This window comes from Hyla sarda, chromosome 9 (genome assembly GCF_029499605.1).
Source record: "Hyla sarda isolate aHylSar1 chromosome 9, aHylSar1.hap1, whole genome shotgun sequence".
In the NCBI taxonomy this organism is placed as follows: Eukaryota; Metazoa; Chordata; class Amphibia; order Anura; family Hylidae; genus Hyla; species Hyla sarda.
This window is the reverse complement of record NC_079197.1, coordinates 32,319,209-32,339,940: the sequence shown is the minus strand read 5'-3', so window position 1 is coordinate 32,339,940 and position 20,732 is coordinate 32,319,209. Positions and strand designations below refer to the sequence as shown.

Here is a 20,732-nt window from a genome sequence, read left to right as displayed (position 1 = left end):
AGAAGGTAAGGCACCTCCTGCTGTCCTCTCAGCTGTTCGGGATGCCACAATTTCACCGGGACCCAGCAGTTACGAAGCGCGCTCAGAAGCTTCACAGATCGGGAGCCAGCCATGGACGTAAATATACGTCCGTGGTCGTTAAGGGGTTAATCAATAGAACCTATGCAACAAATAAAGGTGAACCAATGCAACAATAAAAACAAGGACACAACTGCATTTACCAAACTATATTGAATGGTTTAATAGTCTGTTTTCTTCATTATTATTCTTGGCTTTGTGTTGTTTTCGAGTTCTTGATAAAATTACAAGTGACCGCCCCGGGTCGGAGTTAGTGATAATGAACTTGTAGTGAGTGAGCTATCACATACTGTCTGTAGACTCAGTTTAGACTGCACTGTGTAATCAGCTCCCTGTCCTCCCACAGCACTATGGTGATAAATCCAGAGAGATACTGTAATTAATTCCTTTTTTTTCCTCTTTTGGTCAGAAAGCCACCTCTAAAAGAAAAAGAGGATCACCTTCTGAAACCTTATAGTTTGATCAATTGCATATGCAACAATTCCATATTATACAGGGATGTAACTTATGGGGGTGAAGGGTTTGCAGTGGATCACACAGGCCCTGTAGCCCTATATCAAATGACAAGCATTGATACATATTGGCCCTTATTTACTAAGAGTGTTGTGTAGGTTTCTTTGTGGGTTTTAATTCCCTACAATTTATTTTTCACAGTATTTACTAAGGTTTCCCTACATTTTCCACTTTCCCTACATTTTGCTTTTTTTACACATGCTCTGATCTGTCTGGTTTTCCTCAGCTCAAATCCACCACATTTTCTGTGGAAATCTTAGTAAATATGTTGGGTTTTTGTGAAAATGTTGGGAACACGCCCGTTTTTGGAGACCATGCCCCCTTTTCCCGGCGGTCATGCCCCATTTACGGGTTTTCTTAGCAAAATGGAGAATTAGTCGGGTTTTTTCAATCCTGGCGCAAAATCTGGTGCAGACAGAATTTCTTTTGCAATGCGACAGAATCTGGCACACAACCCAACAAAACATGTCGTAAATAGTAAATGAGGGCCATTTTCTGTGAAAACCTTAGTAAACATGTTGGGTTTTTGTGAAAATGTCGGGGACACCCCCTTTTTGGTGACCACGCCCTCTTTCCCTGACGCAAATTCTGGTGCAAATTCTGGCGCAGACAGAATTTCTGGTGCAATGTGCCAGAATCTGGCGCAAAACCCGACAAAACATGTCAGATTTGCAATAGTAAATGAGGGCCATTGTACATTAAAGACGTGCAAAAAATGGATGGAGCGAGTCAACATATTTGTTTTGTTACCTGTAGAACCTGCTGCCTTTTGGGGGGGTGAATACCAAAGAAATACAACATATGATGAATGGCGTTTTTTTGGCCAAAAAAACGCTGCTGTTAGCTGTAAATCAATGAGAAATCACAAAATTCTTTTTCCACTTGGCGTTTTTTAATTTGGCTTTTTTTTTATCCTTTTGCCGTTTTTTCACTCTTTTTTTGGCGTTTTTTTATAACAAAATGTTTATTAATTTTTATAACAAAATTTTTATTAATTTTTAAACATGGATCAATTTATGTGTGCGGGCAGGACACTAAAAATATAGCCGACAATAATAAAAATGTAGTGAGTGTGTTTTTCACTTTTTTTCTTTATTTTTTAGGTGGTACTATTACTCCTAGCATGGAACACACTGTTCCATAATGGGAGTAGTAGTATCTGTACTAATTGACAGATCGTGCCGGGTCCGTTGTGATCCTTCTGTATAATTTATAGATGCGGCTGGCCGCTCTTCTATGGTCCCCTGCACTGCCGTATATATACACCTATTCATATTTCCCGCAGAGAGCTGTGATTGGCCAGATGGTTCCAGCCAATCACAACTCTGTGGGAAATATGAATAGGTGTATATATACGTCAGTGCAGGGGACCATAGAAGAGAGGCCATGTTGGGAGAAGTAGTACCTACAGTTAAGGACAGATCACAGTGGGTATCACTCCTGACATCCGCTGCGATCGTCCTTTCTATTGCAGAGATGCGGAGCGGCTTTCTCCTGTGCTCCGCATCTCTGCACTATACACCGGTCAGTGATATGAATAGAACTTCACTCATTCATATTTCCCGCTGAGAGCAGTGATTGGCTGCAACCATCCGGCCAATCCTCACTCTGGGCGGAAAATATGAATTAGTGATGTTATATTCACATCACTGGCCGGACGGAGTACAGAGCAGAGATGTGAGAGCTGTATAGAGCCGCTCCGCATCTTTGCTATATTATGGATGACACCTGGGGCGATATGTCTATTAGTACAGGTACTACTACTCCCATCATGGAACAGTCTATTCCATGCTGGGAGTGGTAGTACTAACTAAAAAATTTTAAAAAAATAAAAATTTGAGGAAAAAAAAGTGAAACACACACACACTTCATTAAAAATAAATGAAAAGTTCATTATAAAAAAATTCCTTAAATAAATGTTTTCTGCATCCTTTTTTTTTTTTTTTTGGTACCCAACACATTTTGAAAAAAAAACGCCAAAGGGGCCAAAAATGCTATTTCAACTCAAATACAAAAACACCAGAAAAAACGTCAGACGCAGGAAATTGCACTGGTGTTTTTTCAGGTGTTTTTTTCACAAGTGGAATCCTAGCCTTAGAGATGGACGCTCCTTTAGGAAGCTGAATCAGTCCATCTAAATGACCCTAAAGGTCCTCATACACTTTAGACAAAGGTTGACCAAACTCTCTAAATTCAGCAGGTTTACCCAACTGTCTAACGTTTGTGGCAGCCTCCTAAGGCTAGGTTTAGACTACAGAATTTCCGCCTGCAATTCTGCTTTGAAATTGCAGGCGGAAATTCCGCTTGCTAAAATGTACTGTATAGTGAATGGTTTAACGTTCACAAATTCACACTTCGGAATTTGTGAAGCGGAATTTGTGAATGGAAAATCCGCTTGGAAATTTCCGCCTGAAGAAAGGCGTTCTTCTTTCTTCAGGTGTAAATCCGCTCGGAACACATTGCAGTCTATTGGAGACTGCAGTGTCCGCGCGGTCCACAGCCGACTGATTCAGCCGACGCTGGCCGCACTCGGAATCTCCGGGCGGAAATTTTCTGCCCGGAGGTTCCGTAGTCTGAACCTAGCCTAACTCTTCCCTAACATAATGTCAGGGATAAGAAGGGTAAGGCATGCTGAATTTTACCTCCCTCTTATCTTCATAGACAGCACATGCAGATGTCGGCACATATGGCTATCGGCGGAATAAAGGTTCAGTCAACAGCTGTTAAAAGTTTATGGTCACCAGGGCCTGAGAGTGATTGCTATTTTTACACCAATTATAGCTACACCCCTGATCTAAGGAATCATTAATTCTTCTGCAGATTATGATACTTGTAATTGATTAGAACACGTGATGTTATGTCATCAAAAATGTAAAAAAAAAAATTTGCTCCTCTTCTATTAGATGAAGCCAGTTGTCTCTAAAATATTCTTCCAGATTTAAATCGTGTCCAGATGACATTCTACTACCATGGTCTAAAAAGTATTGGTATAAGTAGTACTTACCAAGGCTGAAGAGTATAAGAAATTTCAAGCACACAAACTCCTGTCTGTCCACCTGCAAGGAATGTAGAAGAATGACCAGCTCTTGAGCTCTGAGGACCAAGTTGTTCAGCGTGGATCCCGCTTGGGCAGCAATTGAGGACATTTCAATCTAAAAGACAAATAAACAGACATGTCAAAAGTGCTTTTTAGTAGTTCAGCTCTATGCAATCTGCTAGGTGTGTTGGATTTTTATATAACAGCCCTAACCCCTTAAGGACCAAGCGTTTTTCTGTTTTTGCACTGTTGTGATTGTCATTGTATGACAAAATTGAAGAAAAAATGCCATTTTGTAAAAAAAAATTTTGGGGGGGGGGTTCAGTTTCTATGCAGTAAATTTTTCAGTAAAAATGACACTTCATCTTTATTCTGTAGGTCCATATAATTAAAATGATACCCTACTTATATAGGTTTGATTTTGTTGTACTTCTGGAAAAAAAGCATAACTACATGCAGGAAAATTTATACATTCAAAATTGTCATCTTCTGACCCCTATAACTTTTTTATTTTCACGTACGGGGTGGTATGAGGGCTTATTTTTGTGCCGGGATATGAAGTTTTTATCTGTACCATTTTTGTTTTGTTCTGACTTTTTGATTGTTTTTTATTCAATTTTTTATGGTGTAAAAAGTGACCAAAAATATGCTATTTTGGACTTTGGAATTTTTGTTGCGCGTACGCCATTGACCGTGAGGTTAAATGAATTATATATTTTTATAGTTTTAACATTTATGCACCCGGCAATATCATATATGTTTACTTTTATTATGTTTATATATTTTTTTATATGGAATTTGGGAAAAGGGGGAATATTTCAACTTTTAATAAGGAAGGGGTTAATGTGTGTGTTTTTAAACTTTTTTAAAATCTTTTTTTTCTTTACACTTTTAGTCCACTTAGGGGACTTTTAGGAGGGATCATTTCATTCCTCATGCAGATCAATGTGGTTCCATAGAAGCACATTGATCTGTGTGCTCTGTGCTCAATTGATAAAGCTTTATCATTCTGAGCACCAGAGCCGACACTACAGGAGAGGTAAGCCCTCAGGCTACCTCAGCAGTGGATGGCCTATGCCCCCCCCCCCCCCCCCCCCGCATGATCGCACTGCGGGAGGGGGGGCATCCACCCCACTGGACCACCAGGGACAGGATAAAGGCACCTTTAGATGCCGCTGTCAACTTTGACAGCATCAATCTAAAGGGTTAATAGACGCCCGCGGTGATCACCACATGTCGACTATTAACGCAGGCCCCCAACTACAGAGATCAGCTGGGGGCCGGCCAGTATAATGCCAGCTCGAGTTGGGAGCCCGTGTCAAACCCCGTTAACGGCACATGGACGAGTATAGTCGGCTATGGGGGCTAAAGGGGTATTCCGGTGGAAAACAAATTTTTTTCAAACCAACTGGTGCTAAAAAGTTAAACAGATTTGTAAATTACTTCGATTTTAAAAATATTAATACTTCTAGTAATTATCAGCTGCTGTATGCTGCAGAGGAAGTTGTATTGCTCTTACTAGTCTGACCACAGTGCTCTTTGCTGACACCTCTGTCCATGTCAGGAACTGTCCAAAGCAGGATAGGTTTGCTATGGGGATTTGTTCATGCTCTGGACAGTTCCTGACATGGACAGATATGTCAGCAGAGAGCACTGTGGTCAGACAGAAAAAAAAACAATACAACTTCCTCTGGAGCATACAGCAGCTGATAAGTACTGAAAGGAGTTTAAATTGAAGTAATTTACAAATCTGTTTGACTTTTTGGCACCAGTTGATTTAAAAAAAAATTGTTTTCCACTGGAGTACCCCTTTAACCCCTTAAAGGGGTACTCCTGTGGAAACCTTTTTTTTTTTTTTAATCAACTGGTGCCAGAAAGTTAAACAGATTTGTATATCTATATATATATATATATAAAACTCAACGTGTGTGTGTGTGTGTGTGTGTGTATGTGTGTTCCACAAAAGCTTCCAAACGGCTAAAGATATTAACATGAAACTTGGCACACATGTTACTTATATGTCTACAACAAACATAGGATAGGTGATTTCACCCTTACTCCCCCCCATTTGCCAGGGGCGGGGTTTATGTTTAAAGTCCCATACAAGTCAATGGGAAATGTATGTTCCCCCATAACTTCAGTACAGCTGGAGATATTTCAATACCTGGTCACATATTACAGGTCGGGATAGGAGGACGGGATAGGAGGAAGAGATAGGAGTTCAAGATAGGAGGACGGGATGGTCGGGATAGGAGGTCGGGATGGGAGGACGGGATAGGAGGTCGAGATAGGAGGTCAGGATAGGAGGTCGAGATAGGAGGACGGGATAGGAGATCGGGATAGGAGGACGGGATAGGAGGTTGGGATAGGAGGTCGGGATAGGAGGACGGGATAGGAGGACGGGATAGGAGGTCGGGATAGGAGGTCGGGATGGGAGGATGGGACAGGAGGACGGGATACGTGGTCAAGATAGGAGGTCGAGATAGGAGGATGGGATAGGAGGTCGGGATAGGAGGTCGGGATAGGAGGATGGGATAGGAGGACGGGATAGGAGGACAGGATAGGAGGTTAAGATAGGAGAACGGGATAGGAGGTCAGGATAGGAGGTCGAGATAGGAGGTCGAGATAGAAGGATGGGATATGAGGATGGGATAGGAGGATTGGATATGAGGACGGGATAGGAGGATGGGATATGAGGACGGGATAGGAGGACAGGATAGGAGGTCGGGATAGGAGGATGGGACAGGAGGACTGGATAGGAGGACTGGATAGGAGGACGGGATAGGAGGTCATGGTATGAGGATGGGATATGGGGTTGGGATATGACAACAATATATGGGGACGGGATATGAAGTCAAAAGCTTCCTCCTTTGTTGATTTTCCTCACCAACAAGGATCAGGAAGGAAAAACCGGGCAACGCCGGGTACTCAGCTAGTCATATATAAAAATAGATAAGTGTAGCTCACAGAAAAAATATGCGAGGTTAACTGAGAAATTCTCTCACCCAATAGAGAATATGTAAAGGAAATGTAAAAAAGAAGAGTACTCAGTCCTCAGCACAACCACTCAAAAGGATTGTACGGTGGATGTGTGATATAACGTGAAAAAGAATGAACTTACAGACCAATAATAATTTACTATGGTATAGTTGTTACAATCTACCTAAACCCATTGCTACATTTGCTACATTCATTCCATGTTGCAGTTTGTTATTATGAAGATCGTGGTGTAATACTCTCTGAGGTTTTATTGGATATTTTATTATTGTACAGCCGTAGGGCCCTGCGGCTGTAATTTTTCTAATTTTTGAATATATATTTATTATTAATATTGCTTATTAAATTTAAAAAGTTTAAAAATTATTATTGGTCTGTAAGTTCATTCTTTTTCATGTTATATCACACATCCACCGTACAATCCTTTTGAGTGGTTGTGCTGAGGACTGAGTACTCTTCTTTTTTAGATTTGTAAATAACTTCTATTAAAAAATCTTAATCCTTCCACTTTTTAGGGGCTGTATACGAAAGAGAAATCCAAAAAAGAAATGCATTTCCTCTGATGTCATGACCACAGTGCTCTCTGCTGACCTCTGCTGTCCATTTTAAGAACTGCCCAGAACAGGACAAAATCCCCATAGCAAACATATGCTGCTCTGGACAGTTCCTAAAATGTTCCTCTATGCTCACCTTCCACTACCATGGCTGCTGGGGAGGGGTGGGGTGGCAGGAGCAGTACCAGCTCCATCAGCAGCAGCCTACAGTCGCTGATGAGTAACTTTCTTCACCAGCATAGTGAAGCAACTCATCAGCAGCAGGTAGACCTGGAGCAGGACCTGAACCAGCAGGTGGTGGCATACCTTGACATGCCCATGCCAACACACCTTGAAGATCCGCTGGACTTCTGGGCAGCCAAACTTGATTTGTGGCCGCAACTAGCAGAGTTTGCCCTGGAAAAGCTGTCCTGCCGGCCAGTAGTGTGCCACCAGAGCGGGGGGCCATAGCAACCCCAAGGAGAACTCGTCTGTCCACGTAAAATGTGGAGAGACTGACCTTCTGAAGATGAATCAGGCATGGATCAGCCAGGATTTCCACCCACCAATGCCTGATGCATCAGAGTAGATTGACCATAGTGCTACACCAATATTTCACAATTATGGATAGTGCAAAATATTTTTAAGGTGCTGCTCCCCAGTTACAGACATTCCTCCGCATCAGACCACAAGTAAATATTGAGGATATGCATTAGCTAGAACTTAACTTCTTTTTAAATATTGGTACCCAAAACATTTTTCAAATCGAACAAAAGGAAAGATGTGCAAAAAACACCATGTGCCACCTGCACCACCAAGTATTGATGTGATGCAAAGACCTCTAAAAGGTGGAAGGGAAGAACATATGGTCCATTGTAACCTGTGGGGGTAAAAACTTCTCGCATTATTAATTCCATTCTTCACAAGTGTTACTCGCCCTAAAAAGGGCAGCCCCACACAGGAACCTCTCCCTATTTCCACCTATTTAGGTCCACTATTTAGGTGGAAATAGGGAGAGTTTCCTGTGTAGGGCCGCCCTTTTTAGGGCAAGTAACACTTGTCTAGAAGGCAAATTAATAATGCAAGAGTAGGGCCTTACAGGGGAAGTTTTTACCCCCACTGGTTACAATGGACCATACGTTGTTCCCTTCCACCTTTTAGAGGTCTTTGCATTACATCAATACTTGGTGGTGTAGGTGGCACATCGTGTTTTTTGCACACCTTTCCTTTTGTTTGATTTCAAAAACATTTTGGATAGATATATTTTATCTTAAAAATAATTCTTAAAAGTTACGTTTTACGTACTGCATATACTCAGTACTTACTTGTGCACACTAACATTTTTACAAAAGAGACCGTTTTCTTCTGCCTACCTGCCTCAGCTACTATTCTGATCCTGCCCCCTGCCTGATGCCACACACCTGATGCCAAGTTTTCCTTTTTTCACCCACCTTCATCACTGGGTACTGGTATTGCCACCCACTGCCCCACTATGTCACGTGGTCCCTAGGTCACTTTCAGGACTCCTGATGATGCTGATGCCACCTCCAGGCTGTCTCATACTGCCACCATATGTTATCCTGTTGCTGATGCCAGCTCCAGGCTGTCTCATTCTTCCACCATAGTTTCTCCTCATGCTGCTGCCACCTCCAGGCTGTCTCATTCTGCAACTATATGGTCTCCTCATGCTGCTGCCAACTCCAGGCTGTGTCATTAAGCCACTATATGGTCTCCTCATGCTGCCGCCAACACCAGGCTATGTCATTCAGCCACTATATGGTCTGTTCTTGCTGCCACCAACTCCAGGCTGTGTCATTCAGCCACTATATGGTCTCCTCATGCTGCTGCCAACTACAGTCTGTGTCATTCAGCCACTATATGGTCTACTCATGCTTCCGCCACCTCCAGACTGTGTCACTGTACCACCATGTGGTCTCCTCATGCTGCTGGCACATTAAATTAAACTTTTTGGGTTCATCTATTTAAAATCTTCAACTTAAATGTTAAAAAATATCTTTCGTCTTTTCAATTGTGAGGCCCTATGGTCTTGTCAGTCTGTTGCCACCTCCAGGCTTGGTCATTCAGCCACTATATGGTCTCCTCATTCCGCCACTGTATGATCTCCTTATGCTGCCGCCACCTCCATGCTGTGTCATTCAGGCACTATCGTCTCCTCCTGCTGCTGCTGTCACCTCCACTCTGCGTCATTCAGCCACTATATGGTCTCCTCATATTGATGCCACCATCAGGCTCTGTCATTGTGCCACTCTGCGACAGTGATTTTAATAGTGACACCCCTAATCTGCATGGCATACTGAATAACAGTATTATTTCACTAACCCAGCACACACCCTATGCATGTTACAGCAAGGCAAAATGTTCTGCACCCCAATTGAGGCTCTCTGTAGGTAAATTTTTCACAAAATTAGGCGAATTGGCCGAATCAAATTTTTCAAAAATTCACTCATCTCTAACAATTTGCATAAACTAGATAAAACAAGTCAATTTGAGTGTGATTTTGGTCAAAATTCATGAAGCAATTAGCTTCAGAATCACTAATTAGTTGCAACGTGAGAACACAGCTTGTAATGCAGTAAAAAAAAATGTGTAAGAAAAAAATTGTGTAAAAGTGTGAGCACAGTTTAAAGGGGTTATCCAGGAAAAGCTTTTTTTTATATATATCAACTGGCTCCAGAAAGTTAAACAGATTTGTAAATTACTTCTATTAAAAAATCTTAATCCTTTCAGTACTTATGAGCTTCTGAAGTTTAGGTTGTTCTTTTCTGTCTAAGTAATCTCTGATGACACGTGTCTCGGGAAACGCCCAGTTTAGAAGAGGTTTGCTATGGGAATTTGCTTCTAAACTGGAAGTAATAGAAGTAATTTACAAATCTGTTTAACTTTCTGGAGCCAGTTGATATATATAAAAACGTTTTTTCCTGTAATACCCCTTTAAAGACTTCAAATTTTCATAAAACACATTAATTGTGATATATAGGTGAAATCACATTCGCCTCTTGGCATTAATTGTTTAATAAAAAAAGGCCCTTTGCGTATTAAAACGCATCAGAACTGCATAGTGTGAACTGACATTAACCCACTTATGAGTCTAATCAGTTCACTTAGGTGATCTCCAGCCCTAGCAACCAAATACGATGACCAGGTTAATGTGGGCTACATAACACAACCTACATCATGCATATGTAAACCAAAATGGAGCCTATCCAATGCTCGCCACATCAGCAAAAAAGAGGTCAAAGAGGCATACACAAGTAGCTCTACATTATTCTCTAATAAAAGCCAATGCTACACTAGAGGAATTCACTTAAAAGTAGTCAGAAGAGTGCACAAACAGTATAACAGATAAAATGGCAGGGACAGAATTCATGTGCTTATATCCAACAAAACTAATTATATCCACCAACACTCATTAATTGGTTCACGTACAACAGTTTTTTCTCTTACAGTGTATTTTCTGCATTACTGATGTGCTGACAGTTATATGTATGTCTTCAAAGTGTCTGCTGGGGAATAAAGTGTCTAGTACTTGTTTTGCATGGAATGCTTTTATAAATTACAAACTTTCATGTTGTCACGATGCCGGCTGGCAGGTAGTGGATCCTCTGTGCCAGAGAGGGATTGGCGTGGACCGTGCTAGTGGATCGGTTCTAAGTCACTACTGGTTTTCACCAGAGCCCGCCGCAAAGCGGGATGGTCTTGCTGCGGCGGTAGTGACCAGGTCGTATCCACTAGCAACGGCTCAACCTCTCTGGCTGCTGAAGATAGGCGCGGTACAAGGGAGTAGACAGAAGCAAGGTCGGACGTAGCAGAAGGTCGGGGCAGGCAGCAAGGATCGTAGTCAGGGGCAACGGCAGGAGGTCTGGAACACAGGCTAGGAACACACAAGGAAACGCTTTCACTGGCACGATGGCAACAAGATCCGGCAAGGAAGTGCAGGGGAAGTGAGGTGATATAGGGAAGTGCACAGGTGATCACACTAATTGGAACCACTGCGCCAATCAGCGGCGCAGTGGCCCTTTAAATCGCAAAGACCCGGCGCGCGCGCGCCCTAGGGAGCGGGGCCGCGCGCGCCGGGACAGGACAGACGGAGAGCGAGTCAGGTACGGGAGCCGGGGTGCGCATCGCGAGCGGGCGCTACCCGCATCGCGAATCGCATCCCGGCTGGAGGCGGTATCGCAGCGCCCCGGGTCAGTGGATCTGACCGGAGCGCTGCAGTGAGGAGAGTGTAGCGAGCGCTCCGGGGAGGAGCGGGGACCCGGAGCGCTCGGCGTAACACATGTCCAACACATCAATGGAAAATATGACCCACAATCAACCAAGGGCCCTAAAAAAGACAAGTATGTTCATCTACTACAAGACCCGCATGGGTTAGACCATAACAATGTCATAGCATCGGTATCAGCAGTTAAAGCCTGATTAAAAATACTTCTCGGTTCCTCTTTCCCTGTCTCCTGATGGTAGTACTGTATCACGCTAAGCCAAGTGCAAGTGTTGTTAAACCTAAGACTTCTGCAGCTGGAGGAAACCCTATGCAGCATATGATCATGTCTGTCAAAAGTGCCTGATTTATGTGGGCACCTCCACTTTAGTATTATCCAAATCTATATTACCCACCTTTGACAGGTGCCATTGTCATCAGACAATGTATATATTTCACCTGTTGATGCTATACGCGGCAGACAGATAATCTATATAAAGTTGTCCCTCAACATACGATTGTAATTCGTTCCAAACGACCCATCGTTTGTCGAATCCATCATATGTTGAGGGATCCGTGCAATGTAAAGTATAGGAAGTTATACTCACCTGTCCCCGTCGCTCCGGACCAGGTCCTCACCGCTCCTGCTGCTGTTCCAGGGGCTCCCGCTGCTGTCCCGCTGCTCCGGTGTCTTCTTCGCGATCCTCCGGTGTGTTGCGCATCTTCTGCAGGGTCCGGGCCTCGCTTTCTGGTGACGTTATTACGCTGCTGCGCCGGCGCGGCGTGCGAAGTGACGTAATAACGACGCCGGAAAGCAAGGCCCGGACCCTGGCGAAGATGCGCAAGACACCGGAGGATCGCGAAGTGGACCCGGAGCAGCGGGAATAGGTAAGTGAACCTGCCAGGGATGCTTAAACTGCTATCCGACAGCAGCTTAAGCATTTTGCACTGTCGGATAGCAGTTAATGCGATGGCCCCGACATATAAAAGCATCGTATGTTGATTTTATCATATGTCGGGGCCATCGTAGGTCGGGGGGTTACTGTATATAAAACTCAACGTGTGTGTGTGTGTATGTATGTGTGTATGTTCCACAAAAACTTTCAAACGGCTAAATATATTAACATGAAACTTGGCCCACATGTTACTTATATGTCTACAACAAACACAGGATAGGTAATTTAACCCTCACTCACCCCCATTTGCCAGGGGCGGGGCTTATGTTTAAAGTCCCATGCAAGTCAATGGGAAATATATGTTACTACATAACTTCCAAACGGCTGGAGATATTTCGATAATACTTGGTCACATGTTACTTATATGTCCACTTAAAATATAGGATAGTTAATTTAACCCTTAACTACCCCCATTTGTGAGGGTCAGGGTTTTTGTTTAAAGTCCCATGCAAATCAATGGGAAATGTATGTTCCCATATAATTTCCGTACGGCTGGAGCTATTTCAATACCTGGTACACATATTACGGGTCAGGATATGAGGCCGGGATGGGAGGTCGGGATAGAAGGTCGAGATAGGAGGTCAGGAAAGGAGGTCGCGATAGGAGGTCGGGATAGGAGGACGGGATATGAGGACGGGATAGGAGGTCTGGATAGGAGGACGGGATAGGAGGTCAAGATAGGAGGACGGGATAGAAGGTCAAGATAGGAGGTCGAGATATGAGGACGGGAAAGGAGGTCAGGATAGGAGGACGGGATAGGAGGTCGGGATAGGAGGTCGGGATAGGAGGATGGGATAGGAGGTCGAGATAGGAGGTCAGGATAGGAGGTCGGGATAGGAGGTCGGGATAGGAGGATGGTATAGGAGGTCGGGACAGGAGGTCGGGACAGGAGGTCGAGATAGGAGGACGGGATAGGAGGTTGGGATATGACCACAATATATGAGGACTGCATATGAAGTCAAAAGCTTCCTCCTTTGTTTATTTTCCTCCCCAACAAGGATTAGGAAGGAAAAACCGGGCAACGACGGGTACTCAGCTAGTATATATATAAAACTCAACATGTGTGTGTGTGTATGTGTGTGTATATGTATGTATGTTCCAGCATCGCGTCCAAACGGCTAAAGATATTAACATGAAACTTGGCACACATGTTACTTATATGTCTACAACAAACATAGGATAGGTGATTTAACCCTTACTCACCCCCATTTGCCAGGGTCAGAGTTTTTGTTTAACGTCCCATACAAGTCTATGGGAAATATATGTTACTGCATAACTTCCAAACAGCTGGAGATATTTTGACAACACTTGGTCACATGTTACTTATATGTCCTATTAAAATATAGGATAGTTAATTTAACCCTTAACTACCCCCATTTGTGAGGGTTGGAGTTTTTGTTTAAAGTCCCATGCAAATCAATGGGAAATGTATGCTCCCACATAACTTCCGTACGGCTGGAGATATTTCAATACCTGGTACACATATTACAGGTCGGGATATGAGAACGGGATGGGAGGTTGGGATAGGAGGTTGGGATAGGAGGTCAGGATAGGAGGTTGGGATAGGAGATCGGGATAGGAGATCGAAATAGGAGGTCGAGATAGGAGGACTGGATAGGAGGACGGGATAGGAGGACAGGATAGGAGGACGGGATAGCAGGTCGGGATAGGAAGTTGGGATAGGAGGTCGGGATAGGAGGTCGAGATAGGAGGTCGGGATAGGAGGTCGAGATAGGAGGTTGAGATAGGAGGTCGAGATAGGAGGTCTAGATATGAGGACGGGAAAGGAGTTCAAGATAGGAGGTTGGGATAGGAAGTCAGGATAGGAGGTCAGGATAGGAGGTTGGGATAGGAGGTCGAGATATGAGGACGGGAAAGGAAGTCGAGATAGAATGTGGGGATAGGAGGTCGGGATAGGAGATCGAGATAGGAGGTCGGGATAGGAGGTCGGGTTAGGAGGTCGGGATATGAGGACGAGATAGGAAGTCGGGATAGGAGGACGGGATAGGAAGACGGGATAGGAGGTCGGGATAGGAGGACGGAATAGGAGGTTGGGATAGGAGGTCAGGATAGGAGGTCGGGATATGAGGGCTGGATATGAGGACAGGGTTATGGGGTTGGGATATGACAACAATATATAAGGATGGGATTTGAAGTCAAAAGCTTCCTCTGTTGATTTTTCTCCACAACAAGGATTAGGAAGGAAAAAACGGGCAACACCGGGTACTCAGCTAGTAGGTAAATAAAACGCACAATTACAGGCCCTGCTGAGGGCAGATGATCCAGGACAGCACTACAAGTTAACCCTTATTATTGTGCATGGTACAAGTACATGATCTGTATACAGGTCTGTATGTCAATTATGGCAAAACAAAGAGAGGGGGAATCCAGGAGGCAGGCAAAGTTGTGGCACTTCAGCAGCTCAGCCCTGCCTCTTTGACTCTTCAGCCCGGGACAAAAACATGATTTTAATAATTATGAAAAGGTCAACAATTTTACAAAAGGTAACGTTTATTTTATTTACCATCTGCCGACACGTCCACAGCTCATAGCATGCAGGTGTGCTGAAAACATCCCTTAAATGTTATGGCTGATAGTTGTAAGTGTTCCTTAGCCTGACATTTAGCCAGGGTAGCTATGAAGTGGTTCGGGACCTTTTAGTTTCTTTCTCATGCAGCTCTATTGCCAACATTCACTGAAATAATGTTGGACTCTTTTCCCCAGGGTCAGTCTGGTCAGACAAAAAACTATCTGGGTTTGTCAAAAGACAATAAAAATTTGAAACCAGTAACTTGCCCCTAGAGCCTGGTTATCAGGAGTTGATTCACAAATAACAATTTATTCAAGGGGACTTGACATATGCTTTATAGATGACAGTCTCTCAATGCCAGCCTTGTGGTGGCCATATACCTTCTGTCAGGATCCGGACTGGTTTGCAGGAACAACACTGGTAGTGGATCCTCTGTGCCAGAGAGGCGATGGTGTGGGCCATACCAGGGGAACGGAATCTAAGGGGTCACTGGTTTTCACCAGAGCCCACCGCAAAGCGGAATGGACTTGCTGCGGCAGGTAACCCCCACGTCGTTCCACCCGGTAGCGACTCAACCCCTCTGGAGGCTGAGACTGGCGCGGGACACAAGGACAAGGCAAGGGCAAGGTCAGACGTAGCAGAAGGTCAGGGCAGGTGTCAACGGTTCGTAGTCAGGGGCAACAGCAAGGGTCTGGATACACAGGTAAAGGGCACACAAAAAATGCTTTAACTGGCACAAAGGCAACAAGATCCGGCAAGGACAGGAAGGGGAAGTGGGTTTTTATAGGAATGGGAGTGATTACACTTGATTGGGCCAGGCACCAATTAGTGGTGCACTGGCCCTTTAAATTTCAGAGAGCCGGCGCGCGCCCTAGAGAGCGGGGCCGCGCGCGCCGGGACGGCACAGGAGGAGGACGGGGCAGGTGAGAGGATTGGGATGCGACCCGCGGGCGGGCGCGCCCCGCCACGCGGATCGCATCCCCGCCGGGGATACTAGAGCAGCGCTCCCGGTCAGCGGGTCTGACCGGGGTGCTGCAAGCAGAAGAACGCCGCGAGCGCTCCGGGGAGGAACAGGGACCCGGAGCGCTCGGCGTAACACCTTCAGTAGACAATCCCAGTCCCTCCATACACTTAAACATGCATTTTTAGGGGTAGGCCACTGCCAGGCTTTTCTGATGACAGCTGTTTTCTCCGAGAACAATAGGGCCAGGCAGTTCCACAGATTAATTGTATAGAGGAGAGTCGGGAGGGCCCCATACACATTATTTAGACGGCTCTGCCAAAGTCAGTTGCTTTGGCCGACATTTCACTAATATGTATGGGCACTTTCAAATTGGTGCTTTATCTAAATGTACATGTCATACAGTGATGCAATCTCTATACAGAGGAAAAGCATTATGCCATCTGGTGTAGAAACTAGGAGACATTTAGGCCAGTAGCACAAACGGATGACAAACTTGCTGCTGCAGATATATATTTGATTTAAATTCCTCAACCAGGGATACAGTCATTCTTAGCTCCATCACACCTATGTTACAAAGCCATTGGAAAGAAATGTAAAGATCAAAGGTGCAAATTTACAATTGTGCCAATTCCTGCATTTCTGTATCCTTACTAATGTACAAGAACGCTAAAAATGTTTACAATGTACTTCTGCTTAAGGTATTAAAAGCCACCTCTAACCCAACTGAAAAGCACTCGGGAAGATCTCACTTCCATGTAAAGAGTTTACAGTTTTATTAATAATAATAATTTTTGTTCTGCAGTAAAGTGATGTATTGGATGATGTGACTGATAGATATACAAAAACAGTACCACTTTTGTCCATGTGAATAAATCACAGGGTGTGTGGGAAGGGAAGTGATAGATAGACAGCACAGGTAGCTGAAAGGCCCTGGCAACCATGAACCTTGATCCCTGGACAGCCATACCGGTTCAGCAGAAACCACAACAGCACAGTTGAGAGTGAGACCAGAGTGTGGTTTACCTTGTTGTTTACTGGAACAGGGAGGGGAATACTTTTAATGGGCATCCCAGAGAAAAGGATGACGGGGAGTAGCCAGAGCTGGCACTGTCGGCACGGCTCTTGTGCAAGTTGTGCTATTAATAATTCTTTGCGGCTCTATCTTTGAAGAAAATTCAGGACCTGGAAAAAGGAAGGGGGTATACCCTGCAGGGGTACATGATGTAATGCCAGGTGAGGCCAGTAATGTCGCTGCCAGCTCTTATGCAAGTTACTTATAGTGAAGCAGCAAAATAACCCTGCCAGTGGCCCCTTTAGTGGTAATGACTAGTACCATATCATTCATAACTATTACACTGGAATTGCAACAGTTTTGCGTTGAGCGATACATTAATTATGGATCCTCATGTGGGTGAATTTTTGGAATAGTTTGATTCACAATACTTAAAGAGCTGGACATTTACATAGGAGGAAAGATCGGATCATTTTGTAACATGTTGTGTAGAGAAAGAGTGAGCCGGCACTCACCACTTTCAAAGTGATCAATGTGTCCATTACATTGGCGGAACTTACAGGCCGGAAGAAGTGTGTTGCTACACACGAAACAGCTGTCGCCTCTGAGCGCCCTGACCCGTCTGCTGATGCTCCCTGGAAAGTTTGTCTAATGTTATGGACACATGGATGCGATGAGTGCCGGTTTACCTCATTTTTCTACCAAACATGTTGAAGGATGTCTTTCTATTTGAACTAAGCATCCCAATATCAGCGATATAGTGGTGTACCAGGCCACTGATCCCATCCATCTTTATTTGGATCTATACGATAACTTTCAGTTCCTGGCTCTTAGCGCTCTGCCCTCTACCTGCCATTGTACACCAGATCATTTAGTACTGAGCACTATATTACACTCTTCAGCAAAATACATTTTGAATAAAATGTATGTACATTTTGGCTAAGAAAGAGCTGTTGTAAAAAAACAAGCCTGCAAGCGTATGAATAACAATCCCCACCATGCCTACATAATAAACAACCAATATGTGGTAACTGGCCGCCAGTTACCTACTGTACTACATTCAGCAGCCTGTTCTCACAGCTCCTTCTGTAAATACAGATGGGGGATGTGTCTCTTCTCTTGAGAAATATGCTGCTTCTGGCCACGCTGTCACCCTATTGAGTGCTGGTGAAAGCCATGACAAAGCCCGCCCTGCCTGTGTTTGTGGATATGTTGTATCTCTCTGCAAGATCATTGTTTGTGCCTTTTGTGCAGCAACAATTCGGAAACCCAAAAAAAAGAAAAAAGAATACTAAACTAAACAAGTAGCATCTGCGCTTAGGTCTGGACTGTAAATCCCCAGCGTGCACCAAAAGGAGATGCGATTTAAGGGTAATAAGACATCTTTCGACTCTCATGCAATCAGTAAATAACATATTTAAAGGAAATGTGTCATCACATGAGCTATTGTTTAAATGACATTGTTATGCTAAAAAATATTTTAAAGAATTTTCTGCGATTTTTTTTAAACTTTATTTATTCTAATAACAATTTTTTTTTAAATAATCCTGAAATCTTGCAATTTTCCCTTTCCTGTCTCCTTCAGGAATAACCTCTGGACAGGTCACAGAGCATGCCCAGAAAACATTCCCATTCTAGTTAATTGGGTATGGACCAGTCTAACGTGTTTATGTCCATGAGGCTTGCTGTATTGTTATGAAATATATTAGAAAGATTGATGTTTTGCCAAGATGTACAACCTACAAAAAGTTTTTGAATCTGACAGTGCTCATTTTAGAAACATTGTCAATAAAAGGTATACTTTTACTTTTACACATTTTAGTTTACCTCTTGTCCAGTCACCAGAAGAATGCTATTTTCTTTGCTGTGTTGCATTTGCCTGTAGATGTGGTCAAACACTAGCAGCTCACTCCAGCAATTCTGCAGCAAAATCATCTGGTCGCTGACCTAGAAAAATAGACAATGTGTCATTAAAATCATGGCATATTTGATTAAAATTTGACTAAAATAACAGTCTAAATATCATTATTTATCAGATCAGATTAGATGGAAACCCTGGGGCATTTGCCACTTGTGTCCTTCATCATCTAAGGGTTTTCATTACCCTTGATTTAAAACATTGGCATTGTTATATAGGCATTGTGTAACACGGACAGCAAAGTTGTGTATGTAAATATTATTAGTGCATTGTTTCAGCTTTATTTGGCATATATATATCTACTGTATAGTACTGCAGTGTCCCACTGCATACCCTACAGGACTTGTAGGTTGGTTGTCAGACATTACTGTCTTTTGTTAATGCATATTTACATTGTTTTACCATTTTTGTTGTGTTCTTAATAGTTTTTTTTTTTTTTTGTAGGGTTGTGGGTGTAAAGAAAGTTTCATGCACTTGACAGAGGCTCATAAATTTTACATGGAAACTTTCTAGTTTATGGGAGGAGCCTGCTCTAACCCAGCCTCTATCTCTGCCCAGAGAATGGAAATCAGTTAGTTGTTAGGATGGGTGAAGAACATCTATTTTCTGCAGAGTAAGGATTATATCACATAAACCTAGTTTAGGTCCTGGGAAGAAAGAGAGGATGAGGAAAGTTGGACATGTGTCCCACAGCTTTCCTAGGACCCACTCCATTCTTTATGGGAACCGCTGAAGATAGCTGAGCACAGCGTACAGCTATCTTCGACTGCTTTCACAGTGAATGAATAGATAGGGGATACATTTCTTAACACTGGACATCTTCTTTAAGCAAAAGACTGAATTATTTTTCAACCATACCAGCTTGTCTTCTGTACCGTTATCATCAAAGCATCCCACAAACCATATAGCCATACACTTACTAGAGCTTGTCCCAGGAGAATTACCACTTACAACACTTTTGCAGGCCCCCTTCCCTCCCTCGCCCCCGTGTCAGTCAGTCTAAGGAGCGTGGGTTACCCTGTGAATCCCTGTACCATGTGACAAAAGCCATATTAACCATGACCAGGGGTGTAGCCAGGGGAGGCTAATGGGGTTATAGCCTCGGATGTCCCACCATTAGCCCCTTTGGACACATGAGAAACCTGGTCCGTCATGGTGTCGCAAAGGGTGCATAGAGCGGGCTCCTGACTCAAGCCCGCTCCATATTCGGCGACCCTCAGCTGATTCTTGTAGCTGGGGGCTTCCACTAATAATCCTTTAGATCGCCACGGTCAAAGCTGACAGCGGCATGTAAGGGAACATTTAATCTGTCCCTGGTGGTCTAAATAACATTGTGTGCCACCTAGCTGGACCAGGCTCTACCCAAATGAGCACAGAGCACACGAATCAATGTAGTTCTATGGAACTACATTGATCTGTATGAGAAATCTAATGATTCCTCTTAAAAGTCCTCTAAGGGACCAATAAAGTGTAAAAAAAAGTTTAATAAACGTATAAAAAACACACACCCATTGAGCCCTTCCATATTGAAAGTTTGAATCACCCCCTTTTCCCATTTTCCATATAAAAAACATGTAGACAAAATAAAAATGAACATATTAGATATCACCGTGTGCATAATTGTGCGAACTGTTGGAATATAACATTATTTATTCCTTACGGTAAATAGCGTAAACGTAAAAAATAAAAAAACATACCAGAAAAAAAAAGTTTAAAGCGATTGAAAAGTCATATCAATACCACAATAGTACTGATAAAAACAACAGATTACGGCGCAAAAAATGAGCCCTCATACAGGTGTGTATACAAAAAAAAAATAACAAAGATATAGGAGTCAGAAGAGGACAATATTATGCATTCTAATTTTCGTACAAAAAGTTAACATTTTTTTAAAAGGTGTTGTTTTCATTGTATGGACCTACAGAATAGAGATAATGTGTCATTTTTACCGAAAAGTGCACTGTGTACAATCGGA

General features: G+C 43.4%; 1 protein-coding gene across 3 annotated transcripts in view; it reads right to left on the bottom strand.

Annotated features, from left to right (window-relative positions):
- NR5A1 (nuclear receptor subfamily 5 group A member 1) overlaps positions 1–20,732 on the bottom strand; it is a 229,475-nt gene that overhangs the window by 24,420 nt on the left and 184,323 nt on the right. For all 3 annotated transcript variants that reach the window (XM_056538142.1, XM_056538143.1, XM_056538141.1), the window contains exons 5-6: positions 18,667–18,786; positions 3,596–3,743 (exon numbers count right to left, since the gene is read on the bottom strand). In XM_056538142.1, coding sequence (XP_056394117.1) covers positions 3,596–3,743; positions 18,667–18,786 — 268 coding nt within the window. The remainder of the gene's footprint in view (positions 1–3,595; positions 3,744–18,666; positions 18,787–20,732) is intronic.